The 19,193-nt window shown below is 39.6% G+C and overlaps 1 protein-coding gene across 2 annotated transcripts in view; it reads left to right on the top strand.

Annotated features, from left to right (window-relative positions):
• Positions 1-19,193, top strand: part of Itpr2 (inositol 1,4,5-trisphosphate receptor type 2) — a 474,501-nt gene that overhangs the window by 412,807 nt on the left and 42,501 nt on the right. For both annotated transcript variants that reach the window (XM_077109287.1, XM_076854229.2), the window contains 3 exons: positions 1,040-1,170; positions 2,403-2,568; positions 13,457-13,617. In XM_077109287.1, coding sequence (XP_076965402.1) covers positions 1,040-1,170; positions 2,403-2,568; positions 13,457-13,617 — 458 coding nt within the window. The remainder of the gene's footprint in view (positions 1-1,039; positions 1,171-2,402; positions 2,569-13,456; positions 13,618-19,193) is intronic.

The following is a 19,193-nucleotide window of genomic DNA, read 5'->3' as shown; positions in this document are numbered from 1 at the left end:
AAATCAATCTTTCCTAACAATGAGCTAAACCGGCTGTTGGTCATGGATCACATAGACAGAGTTAGATTCTTTTTCTTTTCTTTACTGTTGGTTGCTTGTGCAGTCATGCCTGGACATATAGACTGCAGTTACAGAATCCCAAAATTCAATGCCCCTGTTTTTTTGTTTGTTTGTTTGTTTTACTTTGTAAACAAAAACCACCCTTCTGCTCATTTACTAATATTAGGACATTCTGATTCTAACATCCAACTTAGTATGAGTTTGTCACTATTTTAAATTGTTAGGAAATTATGTTTTAAGTCTGAGAACTATACTTTAGACAAAATTAGTCTAGCCTAGAGATTGTTCTGTTATGTGATACCTTTTTCTCTCTGCCCAGTTCTCCCTGAGTAAAGGTTTTCATATAAATACATTGTGTTTCTCATCCGTACCTCCAAGTTGTTCCTTAAGAAGACTTAGAAACTTAACTAAAATAATGAAATAATTGTGCCTGCCCATAATGTAGGCACCTACTGAAGTGTATAGCAGTCTGTACAGTTTTTACATACCATAAACATAATCTTTGAACAACCCTCGGAAGGGTTTAATCCTTAAACAGCCCTTCTCATTTTGCAGATGAGGATGTTGAGGTTCAACATTCTGGAGCCTTCTGGAACACAGCAGGACCTGAAGCCTGGTCTACCTGGCTTCCTTGTTCATGCTCTTTCCTCTGTGAGACTTGTGTCTCCTAGGTGACATGGCTGTTTGGAGGTTTTACCACAATCTCTTCCCACCACAACAATGCACAGTGAATATTGGCTTTCTTATATTTTGTCCTTTCCATTCTGTCATTTTTCCATCTGTGCAAGAAAAAAAATATTTCAGGAAATTAAAAGTGTGTCTTCATCAGCGTGTGTCAGTCATGTGCTGTCACATATGAAGTAGATGTCATGTGACTTTAAAAATTGTGTAATGGCACAGTCAGAAGTACATCTTTGGAAATAGATAACAGTATGTTTTTTAAATGTAGGTTTGCTATATCTTTTATGTGTTTTCATAGCTGACGAAGAGTATGAAGATGGCATTGAAAGGACATGTGACACTCTTCTTATGTGCATTGTCACTGTGCTGAACCAGGGCCTCAGAAACGGTGGTGGCGTGGGGGATGTGCTCAGAAAGCCATCTAAAGATGTAAGTCAGAGGAGAAGTATTTTTTTCAAGAAGCATATAATTATTTTTTGCAACCTTTCTTAATAGCATTTATAATATAATTTTGTTTTCAGAGTACTATATTGTTTGACAGTGGCCAATAACATCTGCTAATTGTGTACTAGGATTACACAGAAATAGCTGTAGCACTAACAATCTGTGTATGCTAGTAGGGTTATGAAATGCATCCACGTCTGACCTCTGTATTCTGTTACCACAACAGAATCATGACTGCAGACTTCATCTAGGGGTTGATTGTTACATAAATCACAGCAAGGAGGCCGCCTCTTGTCTATCAGGTTTCTCAGACATAAAGATTTACTCTTTGTTTCTGCCTGGGAAGAGCCTTCATTATTTATCCATGATGAATATAAACTTTGAACAAATTCTAATAGGATTTCATATATTAAAATGGCAAGGAAGGAAAAAATTTTAATAATTATAAAATCTTGAGTGCCTGGCTAAGAGCTTTAAAGTCTTAATTCTGCAGCTGGCCAATTGTATAATTTCAAGTCATTTAAACTTATAAACTCAGGTCCGTTAGCGGTTAAACTGAATTACATGATCTCTAATGTATATATTTTTAAAAAGGTTTTTTTAGCTGTAGTTGAACATAATACCTTTATTTTATCTATGTATTTTTTTATGTGGTGCTGCAGATCGAACCCAGCACCTCACATGTGCTAGGCGAGCGCTCTACCGCTGAGCCACAACCCTAGCCCCCTCTAATGTATATTTTGATACTGTTCACCAGGTAGAAATAAGCGTGGACTCTATATTCTTGACCTCTTAACGCTGAGGACAAACCTATTCCAGAAATTGACAAACACTTAGATCCTCTCAGCTCCCTAATTGCTGACTTTTGGAATTAGTATTTAACTACATTTTGTGTAGTGTCTGGAATGTGGCCCACTGTGCCAAAATGCATTTAGTGGAATTCCAAAATAAAGTAGTTTCTAAAGAAAGGTGCGTCCGCTCCACTGGGCAGAAAAATATGCCGTCCTACAGAAGTGGAAGGGTTTGAGAATAGGCTAAGCAGTTTATCTTAAAATACTTAAAAGAAGATAAAGATAGAAAGTGGGGGTTATTTTTACAACTGTGGATATTATTTGCATTTATTGAACATATTTGTGCTAGGCAGTTTGCTAAATCAGATCAACATAACTTGAAATTATGTATAATATTTTATATTTTTTCTTAAAATTTTATTTCAGGAACCCTTGTTTGCTGCCCGAGTGGTTTATGACCTTCTTTTCTTTTTCATTGTCATCATTATTGTTCTTAACTTGATTTTTGGAGTTATCATTGATACCTTTGCTGATCTCAGAAGTGAAAAACAGAAGAAAGAAGAAATTTTGAAAACAACCTGTTTCATCTGTGGTAAGTGTTCTCCATATGCTAAAAGAATAGATGAATAAACTGTTTAGCAGGAGAGAGGGGCTAGAATTTTTTTTTTATTTGTCATGCTTTTGGAAAATCTACTTGAAAATGAAGGCTGGATAAAATTCAGATTATGTAACAGAAAAGTACACTGGAATTCTCTGCTTCCATAAATAGAAGAATTGCATCCCAAAGCTATTCTGTCATTATTTCTGCAATTTATATGATTCTCTGATTTTAGAATGTGATGCAAAAGTGTCAAAAGGTTTCCCTAACTGGCTTTTATCACAAAAATGTATTAATTACACAACAGAATGATTTGGGGCTTTGGGGGGGCGTTAAATTATGAATTAAAAGATGCTTTTTCCAGAAGCTTGAACTTCTACTCTCTAACATCACTGTTTTAGATTCTCATCTTTAAAACTGGGGGGTGCTTTCTCCTAGTTTTAAAGCATCCCGGCACACCCACCACTCTCCTCCCTGCTGCATCATCGTCTCTCTCAGGAGCCCCATCCTCCCTTCTGTTGGCATCCTTCTCTTGGACTCGGCTCTCTTGTCTTTATTATTCTTATCACATACTAAAAAACTAAGAGCACCAAATTAGACTGGCATGAAGAGAACCAGGAGTATGTGACATCTCCAAAGCCCTTTCTGACTTTAGCTGTTCCTGCAGCTGGTCTCCTGCACTGTAGAATCCCTCTCCCTCTTTGGATGACCACCAACACTAGGCTGATTTCACCCTCTGATTTTCCATGTTGGGCCGAAGGTTCTTTGGCTAAAAGTCACCAGATAAGCATAAGGGCTTCACACCAGTGTAACCATTTATAGCTTAGATTGGGCCTCAGTAAACCCCATTTCCTCCCCAGTTCATCTTTTGTGGATTGTTTTGTTTCCTCCCATGGCTCTTCCAAACCTTTCCAGAGATGTACCAGAGAATAATGTGCAGTAAAGTGCTACATGCCAGGGAAACAATTAAAATTGACACATACCCTGTCTCAGGGTGTTCACGATCTGTTGTGGGATACAAACATACTGAACAGCAGTGCTGTCATTTGTGATGAGAGAAATACTAAAGAAGTTCCAGCTGAGCTACAAGGACCCAAAGGACGGTTACCTCTTCAGGTTGGAGTAAGGAGCAATGGAAAAGAATCTGGAAAACCTCTTAGGAGAGCTAATGGCAGAGCCAATGGCTTAAGATGGAAGAGCATTAGCCAGCTGGAGATGGGTGGAAGCAGAATGGCCAGGAGATACAAAGGCTCAGAGGGAAGAACAGCACCATGAGGAGCTTCATTTACTCAAGAAAATCTCAACGTCATTGCGTGTGAAGTTCAGAGCAAGGGATGCCAAGAGGACAGGTTAGCCAGATCATGCAGGTTAGCCATTTCAGTTAGGCAGCGTGGACTTTATCCTACAGACTTAGGATCATGAACCATTAAAGATTTATAAATAAAAGAGTTAAGGTTCTAATTTTTGTTTTAGAGCAATGTGGCAGCTTTGGGAGGCCCTTTATCAGGAGATAGTTCTGCAAGCAGAGCAACCAGGTAGGAGGATGTGGCCCCAGCTCAAGCAACAGAAAGGTAATATAAACCTGATCCACTGAGTAGTGGAGGTGTTAAGGGTAGAAGGCAAGAAATATTTAAAGGACAGAATTTTTAAACCTTGATGGCTGGAAATGCCGATGACAGATACCTTAGGGACTTGGGTGGAGAATAATACCAACAGGTGATTGTGTTTAAGAATAGATGAATAAAATCCCTTTAGGTAGGTATATTCTGAGTTTAACTTTAGAAATAGTTAAATTGCATTGTGCATTGAAAACCGCAGTGTTGTACATCCAGCGTAGGCCAGTGGATGAGTATGAGTCTCAGAGAGTAGGTCTGCACTAGAGACCAGTCGACTGGGGAATCCTCAACCTGTGTGGAGTAAAATCAGGAGCGTGGGGAAGAGCTTCTGAATGAGAAAAAACACAGCTGGGATACGTGTGGAAAGCACCAGCCTTGAAGAGTTAGGAGAGAAAAAGATTCACATACCAAAAAACTAAGAGCACCAAATTAGACTGGCACGAAGAGAACCAGAGTATGTGGCATCTCCAGAGTGAGGGGAGAAAGCCTCATGAGACAGGAATGAATGCTCAACCCTGCCAGAGCAGAGAAGGCCAGTAGTATGAAGTGAAAGGGCCTCTGGACTTCTCATTCAGAAGTCTCTGGTACTTTAGGTAGAGCAGATTATAATGCTGAGCAAGGATTTGCTAGAAGGAAATTAAGACAGGAACTGGAGTCTTCTGTTTTGGTATCTGGATTAGAAGAGGGAGAGCAAGGTTGAGAGGTAGCCAAGGAAGATGTCCTGCAGTCATTCAGAAGCTTGGAAAGAATAAGCTGAGAAGCTGTCAAGGTCCCACCTTCAACCTTGGAACCTCTCTTAGCATCATCAACAACATCATCATGGGAAATCTCAAGACTGTTTATTGAATACTCATTACACAATGGGTATTCAACTTAGATTTTTTTCTTTGAATTTTTTTTTTTAAATAACAAAGTATATTCTGCATATGGCCACCCCTTTACACACGTGGAAACAATTCAGATCCTATCAATGTCTGGCTAGTAATCAGTAGAGCCAGGATTTAAACTCAAAAGTCCACTAAGCTACATGATTCTCTTTAAATGGCAGCATCAGGTCATGGTCTAACTCAAGGACAACCAACCCTGGGAACAGATCCAAGTTGAGGAGTGTAGTGATATGGGGCTGAGCCATTGTAGGGAAGGATGAGTTCCAGAGGGGAGAAAAGATGCATTCTTTGGAAACTTCTGGTGTGCCTCATGGTTTGCCTTTCACTGCCTCCTCTAAGTCCTTTTCTTCATGATCCTAACCGTCATATTGGTACACTACCTCTGAAAAAGGCTGTGTTTGAAGAGAGGGTCACTAAGATGGGAGCCCCATTCTAAGACATGTCCTATGTCCCATGGCTTTTCATGGTTATTTTAAAAACCTATGACCTAGAAATTCCTTAAAACATCACGGTAACCCTCATTGCCAAACTTAAGTCTTCTTTTCAAACTCACTATTAATTTCCTGTTGACCTTTTTTTCTACTTCTGGTTATTCATTCTTTGGTTTTACCCCAGACTCCTAAGAAAGAAGTTTTGATTTCTTCTCCCAAACCCCTAGAAAAGAGATTTAATTTTGTCACTGACTTCTTGTCTTTCCTCTCTGCCATCCTCTTTAACCTCCCTTTTGTACAGATTATTGCCAAATATGCCTCCTCAGCTCCAAACCCTCCCTATGTTTTCCCATCTATTTTCATTTGTTTATTGGACACATAGACAGACGCATCTTCCCGGTAGCCAGACGTTGTTCCATGTCTAAAACCAATACATCATGTCTACCTCTCCACTCTGACCCAGCTCCTAATCCTGACTTACATGCTGCACTTCATGATGTCCTCCTCCCCTGCCTCCAGTTGTCTGGCTGGGAATGTCACCGTTGTTTTTTAGCACCTCCTTCTTCCTCTTCCAGATACACCAGCTACCTTGGGCTAATGAATCTACTTCCACAGTCACACATCTTCACATATTCCCACAGCCACACCTTGCATTTTCAGGCTCATCTTGACTCATGCTCCAAAATGGTCTGCTCAATGCTGCCAGACTAATTTTTCCACTTTAAATTCATCATTTTCTTACTCAAAGAGCCATCAGTAACAGTCTATAACTCTAAAACTCTAATTTTCCTGGCATCTAAGAAACCTCACGATTTGGCCCCTTCTTCTTCTTCTTCTTCTTTTTTTTTTTCCCTACCTGTTTATCTACTTTTCTTCCATTTATATCCCTGTTCCAGTCCAGCTGGTTACTCATGTTTAACTTCCTGAACTCCCTCTGTGTTCTCAGTTGTGGGGCACATTCATTTTAAAATTCCAAACTCCTGAGCTGTTGAGTTCCTGCTCACCACTCTCTGAGGTCCAGCTCTAAGGTCATTATGCCATGAATCCATCTCTGATCTCACCAACCAGAGCAAATATGTCTGCCCTTAAATTCCTCACATCACACTCAGCTCTACGTTGCTGTACATGTCATTGCTGTCTTATCACCTTTGCTGGGTGCTGTGCACCATGTATTCTAGAAAACACATGAACCTCATAATCAAATAGACATAGCTCTACAGTGGTTCCACATCTGGCTGTGTGATCTTGGCCAAGTTTCTTACCACTCTGAGCCAGCTATGTCATATGCCAGGTATTCAGGGATGGAGGGTGATATGTCAAGAGGTGCAAGGATATGTTATATCAACATATTCTAAAGTCTCTCTTCTGGAAGTTTTATGTTTATTCAAGTCCAAGGGGCCATTTAGGTAATTTAACCTGAGAATATATGTAAATAGTGTTTTTATATTGGAACAAATATTATAAAGTATCAAACTTTGTGTGCACATTTAAATCAAATGGAAACTTTAAAAAAAAAACACACACACAACAGTTTGTCAATTGGTCCTGGGCATTTTTAGGAACTTAAGCAGTGGAAATATGGAGAGTATCATGATGATGGATTTCTAAACATGCACTCATTGTTGGACTCTCTATACCTGCAAGATATGGTGTATATCATATCTTAATTATAAGGTTTATTAAGATATACATATCTTAATTACAAGAAACATTTAAACAATCAGGATATTTGGGAGTTATATTAGTAACTTGTAAAATAGTTGCATTAACTCAGAATTGTATTTTGGTAGAATGGGGTTATCTGTAATTTATTAAAAAAAAGATATAAAATCAAATGAGAGGAGAAAACCTCCATAGCAAGAGAGACTGGCTCCAGGTGTTTTCCAAGACACATCCACAGTGGTCGAGAGGATGTGGATTCTGTGACAGGTAGTGGCAGCACCTAGGCTTTCCCAGCCTTGAAGGCTATGTCCAAACATTTGAGAGTTAAACGTGACTCAGAAAATAATTCCTGGTGATTCTGAAAGTGGCCTTGACTGGGTGGTGGTTAGCAGAGGACAGAGCTCAAGTAGTAATTGTAGAAACAAAGTAGCTCCTGTATCCAATGGCTCATGCCTGTAATCCCAGCAACCTGAAAGGCTGAGGCAGGAGGATCACAAATTCAAAACTAGTCTCAGAAACTTAGTGAGACCCTGCCTTAAAATCAAAATTAAAAAGGGCTGAGAAAGTGGCTCAGTCGTTTCACACTTATTATGGTTTGGATATGAGGTATCCCCCAATAGCTCACATGTGAGATAAGGCAAGAATTTTTTCAGAGGAAAAATGATTGGGTTGTGAGAGTCTTAATCAGTGAATTAATCCCCTGATAGGGATTAACTGAGTGGTGACTGAAGTGGTGGGGTGTGGCTGGAGGAGGTGGGAATTGGGGCTTGACTTTGGGGTATATATTTGTATCTGGCAAGTGGAGATCTCTCTCTCCTTCCTATCATCATGTAAGCCACATCCCTCTGCCATACGCTTCCGCCATGATGTCCTGTCTCACCTTGAGCCCTGAAGGATGGAGCCTGCCTTTGAAACTGTGAACCCTCAAATAAACATTTCCTCCTAAAATTGTTCTGGTCAGATTTTTCAGTCACAGCAGCAAAAAAGGTGACTAAAACAATACCTCTGGGTAGTTCAATCCCTGGAACAAAGAAGAAAATATATATACATATACACTGATATATATATACATATCTGTGTGTGTGTGTGTGTGTGTGTGTGTGTGTGTTTTGAATTACTGGAGGCTGAAAACCCAACAAGAAGGAGATGTGTGGATAGACCAGGTGTGATGAAACAACATGACAGGCTATCTTGCTCTGGCAATATTACCCTAATAACAGTCATGTCAGAAAATTCAGAATCATTCTTGATTCCTCCTTCACCCTCAGTCTACACCTGTAATTATATTGACCTTTCAACTTTTCATTCCAAATGCCTCTTCCACCTTTCTTATTCATTTATGCAATTTTTCTATTTTTCTTGTGAGTTTAGCTGAATACCTACTGTTTGCTAGAAATCATGCCAGGTGCTGATATTATAAAAAGTTAATCAGACAGTAAAGTGGTAGAGGCTGAGACAGAGACAGACATTTTCTTAGTCAAGTGTTGGAGGCCCCGAGATCAGCCATCTAGCTGTCTATGGGAGTCGGTGGTGCAGTGTGTGAGCTGAGTCTTGAGGAAGGAATATTTGCAAGGCAAAAAGGAGAGGAGGTGGAGGCAGAGACTTGATGTATTTGGAGAGAAAGAGAAAGAGAAACTGCCAGAGTGGATTGTCAGCGAGTGGAGTCTAAGGATCACCTCAAGTTCCCCACTCAACAAGGACTTCCTAAACAGCAGTGAAGGAGGAGACTTTTAATGAGCTATGTCTGACAGGTCCACAAGCTACCCCACAGGATTTAGCAAGTGGGCAGCTGGAAGTGGAAACTAAAGTTGTAAAGAAAGGCTCATACTGGAGATGAGGATTGAGAAACCATCAACGTGATCATTGTTAAGATGGTGGGAATCTGTGGCAAAGCCCAGTGAGTAAGAACCCATGCAGAGGAAAGAACCCGTTCTGCTCTCAGCTCTCCCCCACACTGCCCTAGTGCCTCATTCTCTACCTCAGCCCTTTCTCTTCTTCTAAATTCTGCCCAGGAGCTACTTGAAATACAGCTCTGAATCTGTCAGGCTCCTCTCAAATGTCTTCCGAATGTAGTGCAAGCACCACAGCTTTGAGTTTAAAGCTCTTTGTGGTTTGTGCCAAACATATCACTCCATCTTATTTCTGTGAACCAACTAGGAACTGACATATCCCTGGACAGGTCATCTACCTTCATCTCTAGTTTTGCCATGCCAATTCCTCTGCCCATGTGACAAAAGAATGTGAGCTTTGGAGGCAGAAGTATTTTTATTTAAATACTGACAAACTCTTCCATTAACTAGAAGAGTTAACTTGAGTAATTTGTTGAATTATTCATAATCTATTTCTTCACATGCTAAAAAGTCATATTGAATTATTGTAATTATGATAGTGTATTTAGACATCTTTATAGTTGTTGACATAAATAGGTGCTCATCAAATATTAAGCTCATTTATTAAGCCATACACCTCTTTTCCACTTGCCATAATCATGTTCCAAGGCAGGATTTTTAAAGCTTAACACTTGTTAGAAACCATTTAAATATGCCTCGTCAATTCATTTTGCTCTTTATCCTTCCACTTTAGCACATAACACAAGTTTTCTGTTCCCTCTACCATATCATGGATTACTTGGTGTCAGAAACATTGTGTTTGTAGCATTATTGTCTTGCAAGCAGTAGGTGTTTGAATTGAGAACTGGAAATTTTACTATAATCTACACCCTCCCCCATCTCTCTCTTTCTTGATAATAGCTCTATTAAGATATGTTTAACATGCCTTGCAGCTCTCCCATTTAATGTCTATAATTTAATAGTTTGCAGCAAATTTGGAGTTGTGTGTAGATCACTATGATCAATCTTAGAATATTTTTATTGCCCCCCCAAAAAAGAACCCCTACACTTTAACCATCACCTCCCCCAACTTCCAACCTCCTTAAATTTGGACAACCACTGATGTATTTTTAACATTTCATATAAATGGGATCAAAATATCTAGTCTTTGTGACCAATTTCTTTCACTTAGTATGATGTTTTCAAGGTTCATTTTATACCCTGTATCAGTACTCCAGGTCTTATTATTGCAAAAAAAAATTACATTTTTTGCATATATCATATTTTGTTTCTGGTCATCAACTGAAGGACATTTGGGTTGTTTCCACTTTGGGCTATTATAAATAATGCTACTATGAGCATTATTTATGAGCATTTTTTATTACTATTCCTGGCTGTTGTATGTTTCTTTCTTTCTCTTTTCATGAACAGATTATTTCTATATTTTTATTGATGTATTATAGTTGTACATAATGATGGGATTTGTTGGTACATTTTCATCCATACACACAATATAATTTGGCCAATATCCCTCCCCAGTATTTCTCTCCTTCCCAACCCCCCCCCCCCCCGTCCCTTCCTCTACTCTACTCATTTCCCTTGGATTTTCATGAGATTCCCCACACACATACACACACACCTTTCTTTCCCTTTTTCCTCTTTGTCTTCCACATATGAGAGAAAACATGACCCTTGACTTTCTGAGTCTGGCTTATTTCACTTAACATAACCATGAGCAGATTTTTGTGTTAACATACATTTTCATTTCTCTTGTTGGACCTGTGGGTGGAATATGCTGAGTCATATGGTAACTCTTGTCTAACCTTTTGAGGAACTGCCAAACTCTTTTTAAAGCAGATGCATTATTTTATTTCTACTAGCAGAATATGAGGGTTCCACATCCTCACCCATACTTGTCATTATCTGATTTGCTTGGGTGTTTTTAATTTGTTTTTTAACCCAGGGATGCTAAACCACTGAACCACACCCTCAGCCCTTTTATATTTTATTTTGAGACAGGGTCTCACTAAGTTGCTTAGGGCCTTGCTTAAGTTGCTGAGGCTGACTTTGAACTTGGGATCCTCCTGCCTCAGCCTCCTGAGCCACTGAAATTATAGGAATGTGCCAGTGTGCCTGGCTATATTGTATGTTTCTTTCTTTCTTTTTTTATTTAGTTAATATAGCATCTTAGTAGAGCTATATTTTATTAGTGAAATATTCTTAATTCATTCAGTCTGTGTTTTGTTGAGTGCCCTCTAAGTGCCAGACACCATTCTCAGCTTTTGGAACCACTGGTGAAGTTAAAAGACAAAAATATCTGTCTAGGTGGAATCTTAAGTTCTAATGGGAAGAAAGACAAACAATAAGCAATAAATATAATAAATTCTTATTCAAGTTTCTGGCTAAAATGACATCTCTTTGTTCTGTGCTAATTAGCAGTAAAGATTTTTCTTGCAGTCATTTTTACCTCTTTATCTTAGAGTTGAGATCCAGTCTCACAACTTTGCCATGGCTATATTCAGTCTACTGGTGGGTGATAGGCATCGTAGGAAAGAGGAAGAAAGAGAAAAAAGGCGATCAAGAGTGTTGGCAGAGAGGAAAGGGACTGGTAGTGAGTTAATAGGGTGATTGAGTTAGGCCATGTTGAGAAGGTGAGATTTTGGCAAAAGCTTAAAGGTGAATGAGTCAGCTGAGGAGATATCAAGGAGAAGAGTTTTGTGAGCAGAGGAAGCAACCAATCCAGAGTCCCTGAAGCAGGATTCTGTCCAAGGAATAGCAAGGAGGCCAGTATTGTTGTTAGCATAGGAGCTAGCAAAAGAGAATACAGGAGGTGAGAAGGTTAGTGTGGCTGTGAGCCAAACTACACAGGATTTAGCAAGTAAGTGGTGCATGAGGCAACCTTGTACTAAACAATTATTCATTCTTTATCTGAAATTCAAACTTAACTGGGCATCCTGGGTTTCATTTTGTTTTGTTTTTTTAGCAGCCCTACTTGTAGGCCATTGTAAGGACTTTGCCCTGTACTGAAGAGGTGAAAGGCCACTGCAGGTTTTGCATCAGAGGAGAGACACCATTGTGTTTCCGTTTTTAAGGGATTGCTCTCTCTTTTGTGCTGAGAACAGGCCATGGAGAGCACCCGTGGGAACAGAGAGGTCTGGGAGGTTATTGCAGTAATCGGATGAAGGATGATGATGGCCTAGACTGTAGTGGCAGCAGTGGAGGGGGTGAGAAGTGTTCAGAATTCCAGATATGTTTTGAAAATCCAACCAAAAGCATTTCATCTTGGATTGGAACATATGCTTGAGAGGCAGACAGAATTCGAAGATGACTCGTAGGCTTTTGGCTTGAACAACTGAAAGAATAAAGTTGCCATCAAATGAAAGGAGAAGGACTGTGGTTGGAGCAGATTTGGGAAAGAGGTTTGGAGTTTATTTGGGTATACTGAGCTGAAGACGGGTCATAAGATGGGGCATAGCCATTAGCCAGCTGAATATTGTGATGTTTTTCATAAAAATATTCAATAATGTAAGTTAAAAGGCACACCTTCACTGGGGACAGATTTTTTTTTTTAATTTAGTGTGCCTTGTATTTTATTACTTAGAGGATCTTCTTTATGCTTGAATGGGCTTTTTAAAGTGGTTAGAGAAAGAATAGCCAAAACTGGAATTCAGTTTCCTGGTTTCTTCTCCAGAATCTGAACTCAAAGCCAGACTCAACCCCAACTCCCCATTTTACCTGGCAATGGAATTCATTTTTCCATAGATGTTTTTCTTCATTTTCATTCATTTCCTTTCATCTACTCAATGTCAGGAGAAAAGAATCTTACTGCCCAGATTCATTCTTCAGTGTTCTTTCAGAGGCTGAAAATGTGCCCAGGAGATTGCACAGACTCTTCCCCTCCCCCAGTACCTGGAGCATGGAAATCTAGAGGGAAAGTAGCGTGTGAGTCCTCAATGTCCCCAGAGTCTGGCTGGTTTGCTCTGTTCATGTGCCCTTCACTGATTATAAGCGGTTCTGAAGAGAGGGCTCTCATTGCCTTCCCTCTTTTAACCCATGTCCTGAATAAAATAATTTTTTTCTACCCTGATGAGCAAGTATACCTTTTCTTGCACAATTATTTTACTTCTTTTTCTTAGATTTGTGGTCCAGTTTAATTTGACAGGTTTGCTATAGCTATATTTAAAATTACCTGCAAAGTTTAAGTCTACACTAGGATTGTGCATTTCCAAGGATCCATGGGAGGAAAAATAAATATTAGTTAGCAAGAAATCTATAAACTGTGGCCTTTTTCCTAGAGGTCTTGTGTACTGTGTTGTTTTTAATCATAACATTTTAAATTGGCACACTGTTTCAGCAGGCATTTTTTCTCAATAATGATTATGTTTTGTTTTTATGCTAAAAAGTTAAGTGCTGATTAAATGACAAATTACATATATTGTATTTCTTGTGTTTTGCAGGACTCGAGAGGGACAAGTTTGATAATAAGACTGTTTCATTTGAGGAGCATATTAAATCAGAACACAATATGTGGCATTATTTGTACTTCATTGTCCTGGTGAAAGTTAAAGACCCAACAGAATACACTGGACCTGAAAGTTATGTGGCTCAAATGATTGTGGTGAGTGACCAGAGCATTGGAATCTGTGACCATCTGTGTTCTGCACACTTGCACCTTTTCTATCTTTCCCTCCTTTCAGAATAGAATGGCTCTAGCAATGTTTTTAATAAGCCCATAGCCACTGAAGAACCTCTGTGTGGCCTAAATTGCTGGTTCCCAGTAGATTTCTTGTTTTTTCACCCAAATCTAAAACTCAAGTGCACATATAATATGCACATAATACTCCTGTGCGATATTCTGTGCAATGAATAGCATCTTCTCAGTGATGTCTGTCACCTTCTGACCTCATGCCTTCTATCATTGCTGATCTCCTAATTCCCCAAATCTGGAACATTCCTATTGTCAAATGTGAACAAAAGATTCATACTTTATGAAATTCCTTGAATTTCAAAAATCAAAAGTTTAAGAAATTAAATTCCATGTGGGAAGAGTACGATATTTAGTCCTAACAGGAGGGTCCTGGTTTCCTGGCAGCATATACTTTGGATTGATTTGCCAGAGTTCATGATGGATTTTCATCGATCCTGCCACATGTCGTTACTTATAGCTCCTCATTAAGATAAGCACAGAGGATGTGGTTGTCCATAATTTGAAATTGCTTCTTTTGTCTCATAGAAAATTAAAACTAACTGGCCCAAAAGGAAGTTAAAGTTGTCACTTTAGCGTGGCACTTTTAATAAGCATAATTACAACTGTATCAATTCTCGTATACTTAGAACAAACAAGCCTGTACATTGGGTTTTTATTTTCCTCAAAGACCATCCTACAAAATTGTGTTCACTGTTTGAGAAAGAGACCTTAGAGGATGCATGGTCCTCCTTGCTGCTGGGTTCTCAGGATAATTAGCATCAATGCAGTGGGGTCAGGACAGGAGAACTTAGTTAACAGTGGCTCTAAGTCCTTGCCTCTGGGGACTTATCATCCATGTAGAAAAGCAGGGACCCATCAGGAGCAATGAAAGAATATTTTTAGTGAGAAAGATATTGATAAGTGCAGGTTGATACAGTAATAACGTTCCTTCCTGTCAATATCAATGTGTCACAAGAGTGCTACATGTAAATGGAATTTGTATAGTTCAGGATTTTTCATATTTTCTTATTATTGACTTTCATCTCACTGTAAGTTGTTTTCTCTGCATTCATTTGACAGCAGACAGAACCCAATTTGGTTTCTCTTTTTCCACTTTTGCCTTTCTACCCTCTTCCCTTTTTAAGTTGTGGGGGTGGCGGGGTGGGGGGTGTTAACCATTTGAGGTTGTGCCTTCACAGTGGTCATTTGCACATTCTTGGTCTGGTATGTGAAAAACATTTCGTTTCTGCTTGCTGGGAAAAAATGGTACATGAAGCGTTACATTTTAAATGTGACCTCACATTGCTTCACTATATCACAGTTTGAATAAATCTAATCAACAATATTTATTAGGTTCCTATGATATCTTTTAGAGTAAAAGATTTCAGGGAACACAGTGAAAAGTCTGCTACATTCCCCAAGGAATTTAGAGCTTAGTCAGAGAGATGGGGGATAGCAAACCAAAAGTAGAAAAGTTCCACACGAGTTATACAAATGAAAATCTGTAAAGTGACATTCAACTGGATGGGGGAGAAGGAGAATTGTGTGTGTGTGTGTGTGTGTGTGTGTGTGTGTGTGTGTGTGTGGTGAGAGAGAGAGAGAAAGAGAGAGAGAAGAAGGGGCCAGCACAGCAGACAGGGCAGGATTTGTGCAGGTAGGGTTTATCTGCTAAATAAAAGAGAGTGCCTGTAGGAAGGAGCAGTCTGAACACAGGCATAAAAGTGGGACACGCAGACCCTCGAGGGATCCTTAGTTGCCCAGTTTTCCCTGGCACCTAGTCTGGTTAGAATGAATCCCTAAGAAACGTGGCAAGAAAAGTAGATGGGACTTTTGAGTAACAAATACAGGCATTTGGGTGTTATTTCATCAGCAATGGGAAGCCACTGAATATTATAACTAAGAGGATAGTGTGATCTGGGACAATAGTTAAGTAGTGGCACATTGGTGAAGATGGCATTGAAGGGGGGAAATATAACATCAGAGATGGTATTTAACAAGGGATGAAATTGAGGTGGCGGATGGGGGAGGAGCAGGAGGTGGAAGAGAGCAAGATGAACCTGAGACACCTGACAGTAACAGCCTGGTCATTGGGAGAAAGGTGGTGTGTCAGCTTCAGAAAGTCTCTTTGTTAGGAAGAGAAATTGGTCAGGGGAAAAGACTTGTTGATTTTGACGTAAGACTAAAGAGCGAGAATTGTGGATTCAGTAGAATGTCAAGATGGCCACAGTATGAGTCTTGGAGCCAAGAAGATTAAACCTGGGCTCTACTACTTATTGGCTGGATGGTCTTGGATGTCATAGATGAATCTTAAAACCTATCTGAGCTTCTTCTCAGGTGAAGAAACTATGGCATCTCTCATAGGAGTGCTGTGAGATGTTAAAATGACCTGGTAGAGTGAAGGGTCTTGATAAATGAAGTTATATGACTGTCCACATGGAATGAGCATTGAAGCCGCCAATCTACAGACTGGTGGGAGAAGGGGGAGAGTGTAAAGAGGGAGGAGAGAGCCCAGAACAGAACCTGGGAGTCCCCCAGAAGAAAGATGAGTGAAATAGATAGAAAAGAAGACAGTAAAGAAGGCTGGAGGAGAATCAGGAAGTAGAGCTTGTCAAAAGCCCAGAGATGAGTGCTTCGGGTCCAGAGTTCAACAGCAGCAATTGCTGCAGAGAAGCCATAAAGAAGAGATAGGTCACAGCCTTTGGAGTTTGTAATGCAGAAATCACCCAATGACCTTTTCCCACAAGAGAAGACTGCTGTGAAAGTGTTGACCCATCTTTAGCCTTCACCGTAAAAGCAGCATTTTACCAGGCTCTTGTGCTTGGATCTTTAAGTATCCAAGTCCTTATGCATGTTTCTGCCCATCCTCTTCTGTCAGAGCTCTTTCCAGAACCTTGACAGAAGGGATAAGAGCCCACAAGCTTATTCCAGCCTGAAACATCTCATTCTCATCCAAGCAATGCGCATCCCAGGGAACAGGCTCCATTCCTGAATTTTAATGAACAGAGGACAGAAGAGTAGATTAGCTTAGGTCTGAATGGAAACAAAAATTTGTTCACATGGAAGATTGCTCATTTTCTGAAATGGTGTTTTTGGAAAACTAAAAATCTGTAGCTGACAAACTCAGTTCAGAAAATCCATTATACCAAGCTCCATGGAGACTTCGGTCTCATAATCCTGAGCCTCATAGAGAGACAAGATTTTAGAACATGTATAAGTCGAAGCACGTTTGCAGTTGAGTTTGAAGACTGGGAGTTTTTCCCCCTCCCTCCAGAGATAGCTTCTCGTAACAGTTTGGTAGGAAACCTTCCAGGTGTCTTTGTGCTGCTCTTATTTTTGTTCCTTAAAACATGTTATTTTACCAAGTTGATGTAGGTGCTTGTTTATCAATAGGCTTTGCAAGATGCTTCATAATTGATACAGCTTTTACCCATAAGGGTTTATGCAAAAGAAAATGAATTCATCTGAATTTTGTTACACTAAGGAAATCTGATTTGTGCCTTGGGACTTTTAGAAAATGCCTCCTACCTTTTGGTGAAATGGGAAAAACAAGAATATAACAAGTTTGAGGAATGCTTCTCCATCTGGATGATTTCACCTTCAGTGCTTCACCCTTATACTCTATTACCATGTCAACATGTATATGTATACCAAATATCCATTAAAACATACATTTAAAATAAAGTAATATGCTACTTCTATTCTGTGGATTAGAATTTTAGGAAACATGTTTGTACCTCTGTGTTAATCCAATGATGAAAACCAAGAGTCTGAAATATTAATCAAAACTTAAAACTGCTGTACCCTTTCGTTCATACTCTCAGCCAAGATGTTTAGAAGCCAGTGTATGAATATTCAAATTAACAGAAAGCATCTGCTGGGATCTTGTTAGGGAAGATGCAGGTAGATCAAGGTATTGGGGAATGTATTTTCTTCTGGCAAGCAAACCCTCATTTTTTATAAAATAATTGATATTTTGAGTTGGTATTTATTGGGAAGAGAAAATAAGGAAAAAGAAGGGTCCACACGGGAAAATAGAAGTAATGAAAGGAAATCCAGTAAACAAGAGGTAAATATAAAGGAATAAATCCCCAGGCCTTCCAAGTAATGGCCTTTGAGCATCACAGAGCCCCTTTGCTTCTTCTATCCAAAAGATGATGACTGAGGAGGAACAGACAAAATAGCAACCATTAGAAAAAAAAAAATGCCTCAGGCTTTTTAGCTGTTTCTCTAAATTTGGGGGATATTTTCAGGTTTTCAGTGTTGTTTGCCGAGATATGTTAGGGATCTTTGGAGATGTTTATTACTTAATGCAACAAACAGCAAGACCCAAACCAGAGTTGCATATAAGAGCTGTGTGTGTGTGCAGAGAACTGCTGCCTCCCCAGGCATCCTGATGGATGGCACTGGGCTGTGACTGAGACCCTGGCTGCTCCCCACCCATCATGACCATGGTTTGGGGGATCATTTCCTCCTGTTAGTGCTTCTTGACATTATGACAATATAAACCAAGACAATTTAATTCATAGTTTTCTGAACATAATCATCTGTGTTCACACAGAAAATAATTGTAAGTCTCTTGAAGGCCATATCCAGGTAGATAGTAGCGGTTTGTTCTGCACAATACCAGGGCAAATAATGTCTGTAATGTGTATTAAAAGCAATTCAATATCCATTGCTAGTGGCTGTGCTAAAAGTCTGATGTATAAGGATGAAGAAGAAATCATCTCTTCCCCCATGAAACTTAAAACATAAAGTAAATCAAAAAAAGTAAGGAAATCAATAAATAAATGGTTTCTTTTTAGTCTTCTGGCACTTGAACACAATTTTATAGAAAGATACAACAAAAATAGATGGGAGAGAGAGGTACATGAATTTCTCATTAGTCAAATGCTCATTTCCTTCTTTAAAATCAGAAGATAAAGGTGTGGCAGGAAGGGGTTATATCACTTGAACCAAGTGTAGAGAATGCAACATTAAAAATCAGGTGACTGATTTGACGGCTGAGGTACTGGTGTGCCTCTGTGGTCTCTCTCCTAGAGTGTCCACAGCCCAGCCCCTCCCTCCCACACACAGATGCTTGGGAGAGTGCCTGAGGCTGCTTCCAGAGCAGAGGGACAGCTATCTGCATGGATGTGGTGGGTTTTTTGTTGTTGTTGTTGTTTGGCATCCTTCACCCTTAAGAATGATTCCTTCCTTGTAGTGATCTGTTTAGATCTTAGGAAGAGAGGGATCATCCTCTTCATGAATTAGAAATCTACTCAGTCATTCCTTCAGCCACCTAGGGAGGGGAAAAGAGCTTACGATTTTCCAGATGTTGGTTTCTGAGTCTGGAACTCAAAATCAATCTTGTTTAGTTAAACCATATTTTTGAGCAGTAACTACTGGAGCGGGGAGATGTTTGTGCTCATGGAAGACATCAAATTGTCTACAATTTATATGCACCCTGCCTGCCTCAGCACCATTTGCCAACTTAATTTCCGCATTATTGTTATGTGTCATAATTCTGA

This window comes from Callospermophilus lateralis, chromosome 4 (assembly GCF_048772815.1).
Source record: "Callospermophilus lateralis isolate mCalLat2 chromosome 4, mCalLat2.hap1, whole genome shotgun sequence".
Taxonomy (NCBI): Eukaryota; Metazoa; Chordata; class Mammalia; order Rodentia; family Sciuridae; genus Callospermophilus; species Callospermophilus lateralis.
The sequence above is the reverse complement of the archived record's forward strand: the minus strand, read 5'-3'. Positions and strand labels throughout refer to the sequence as shown.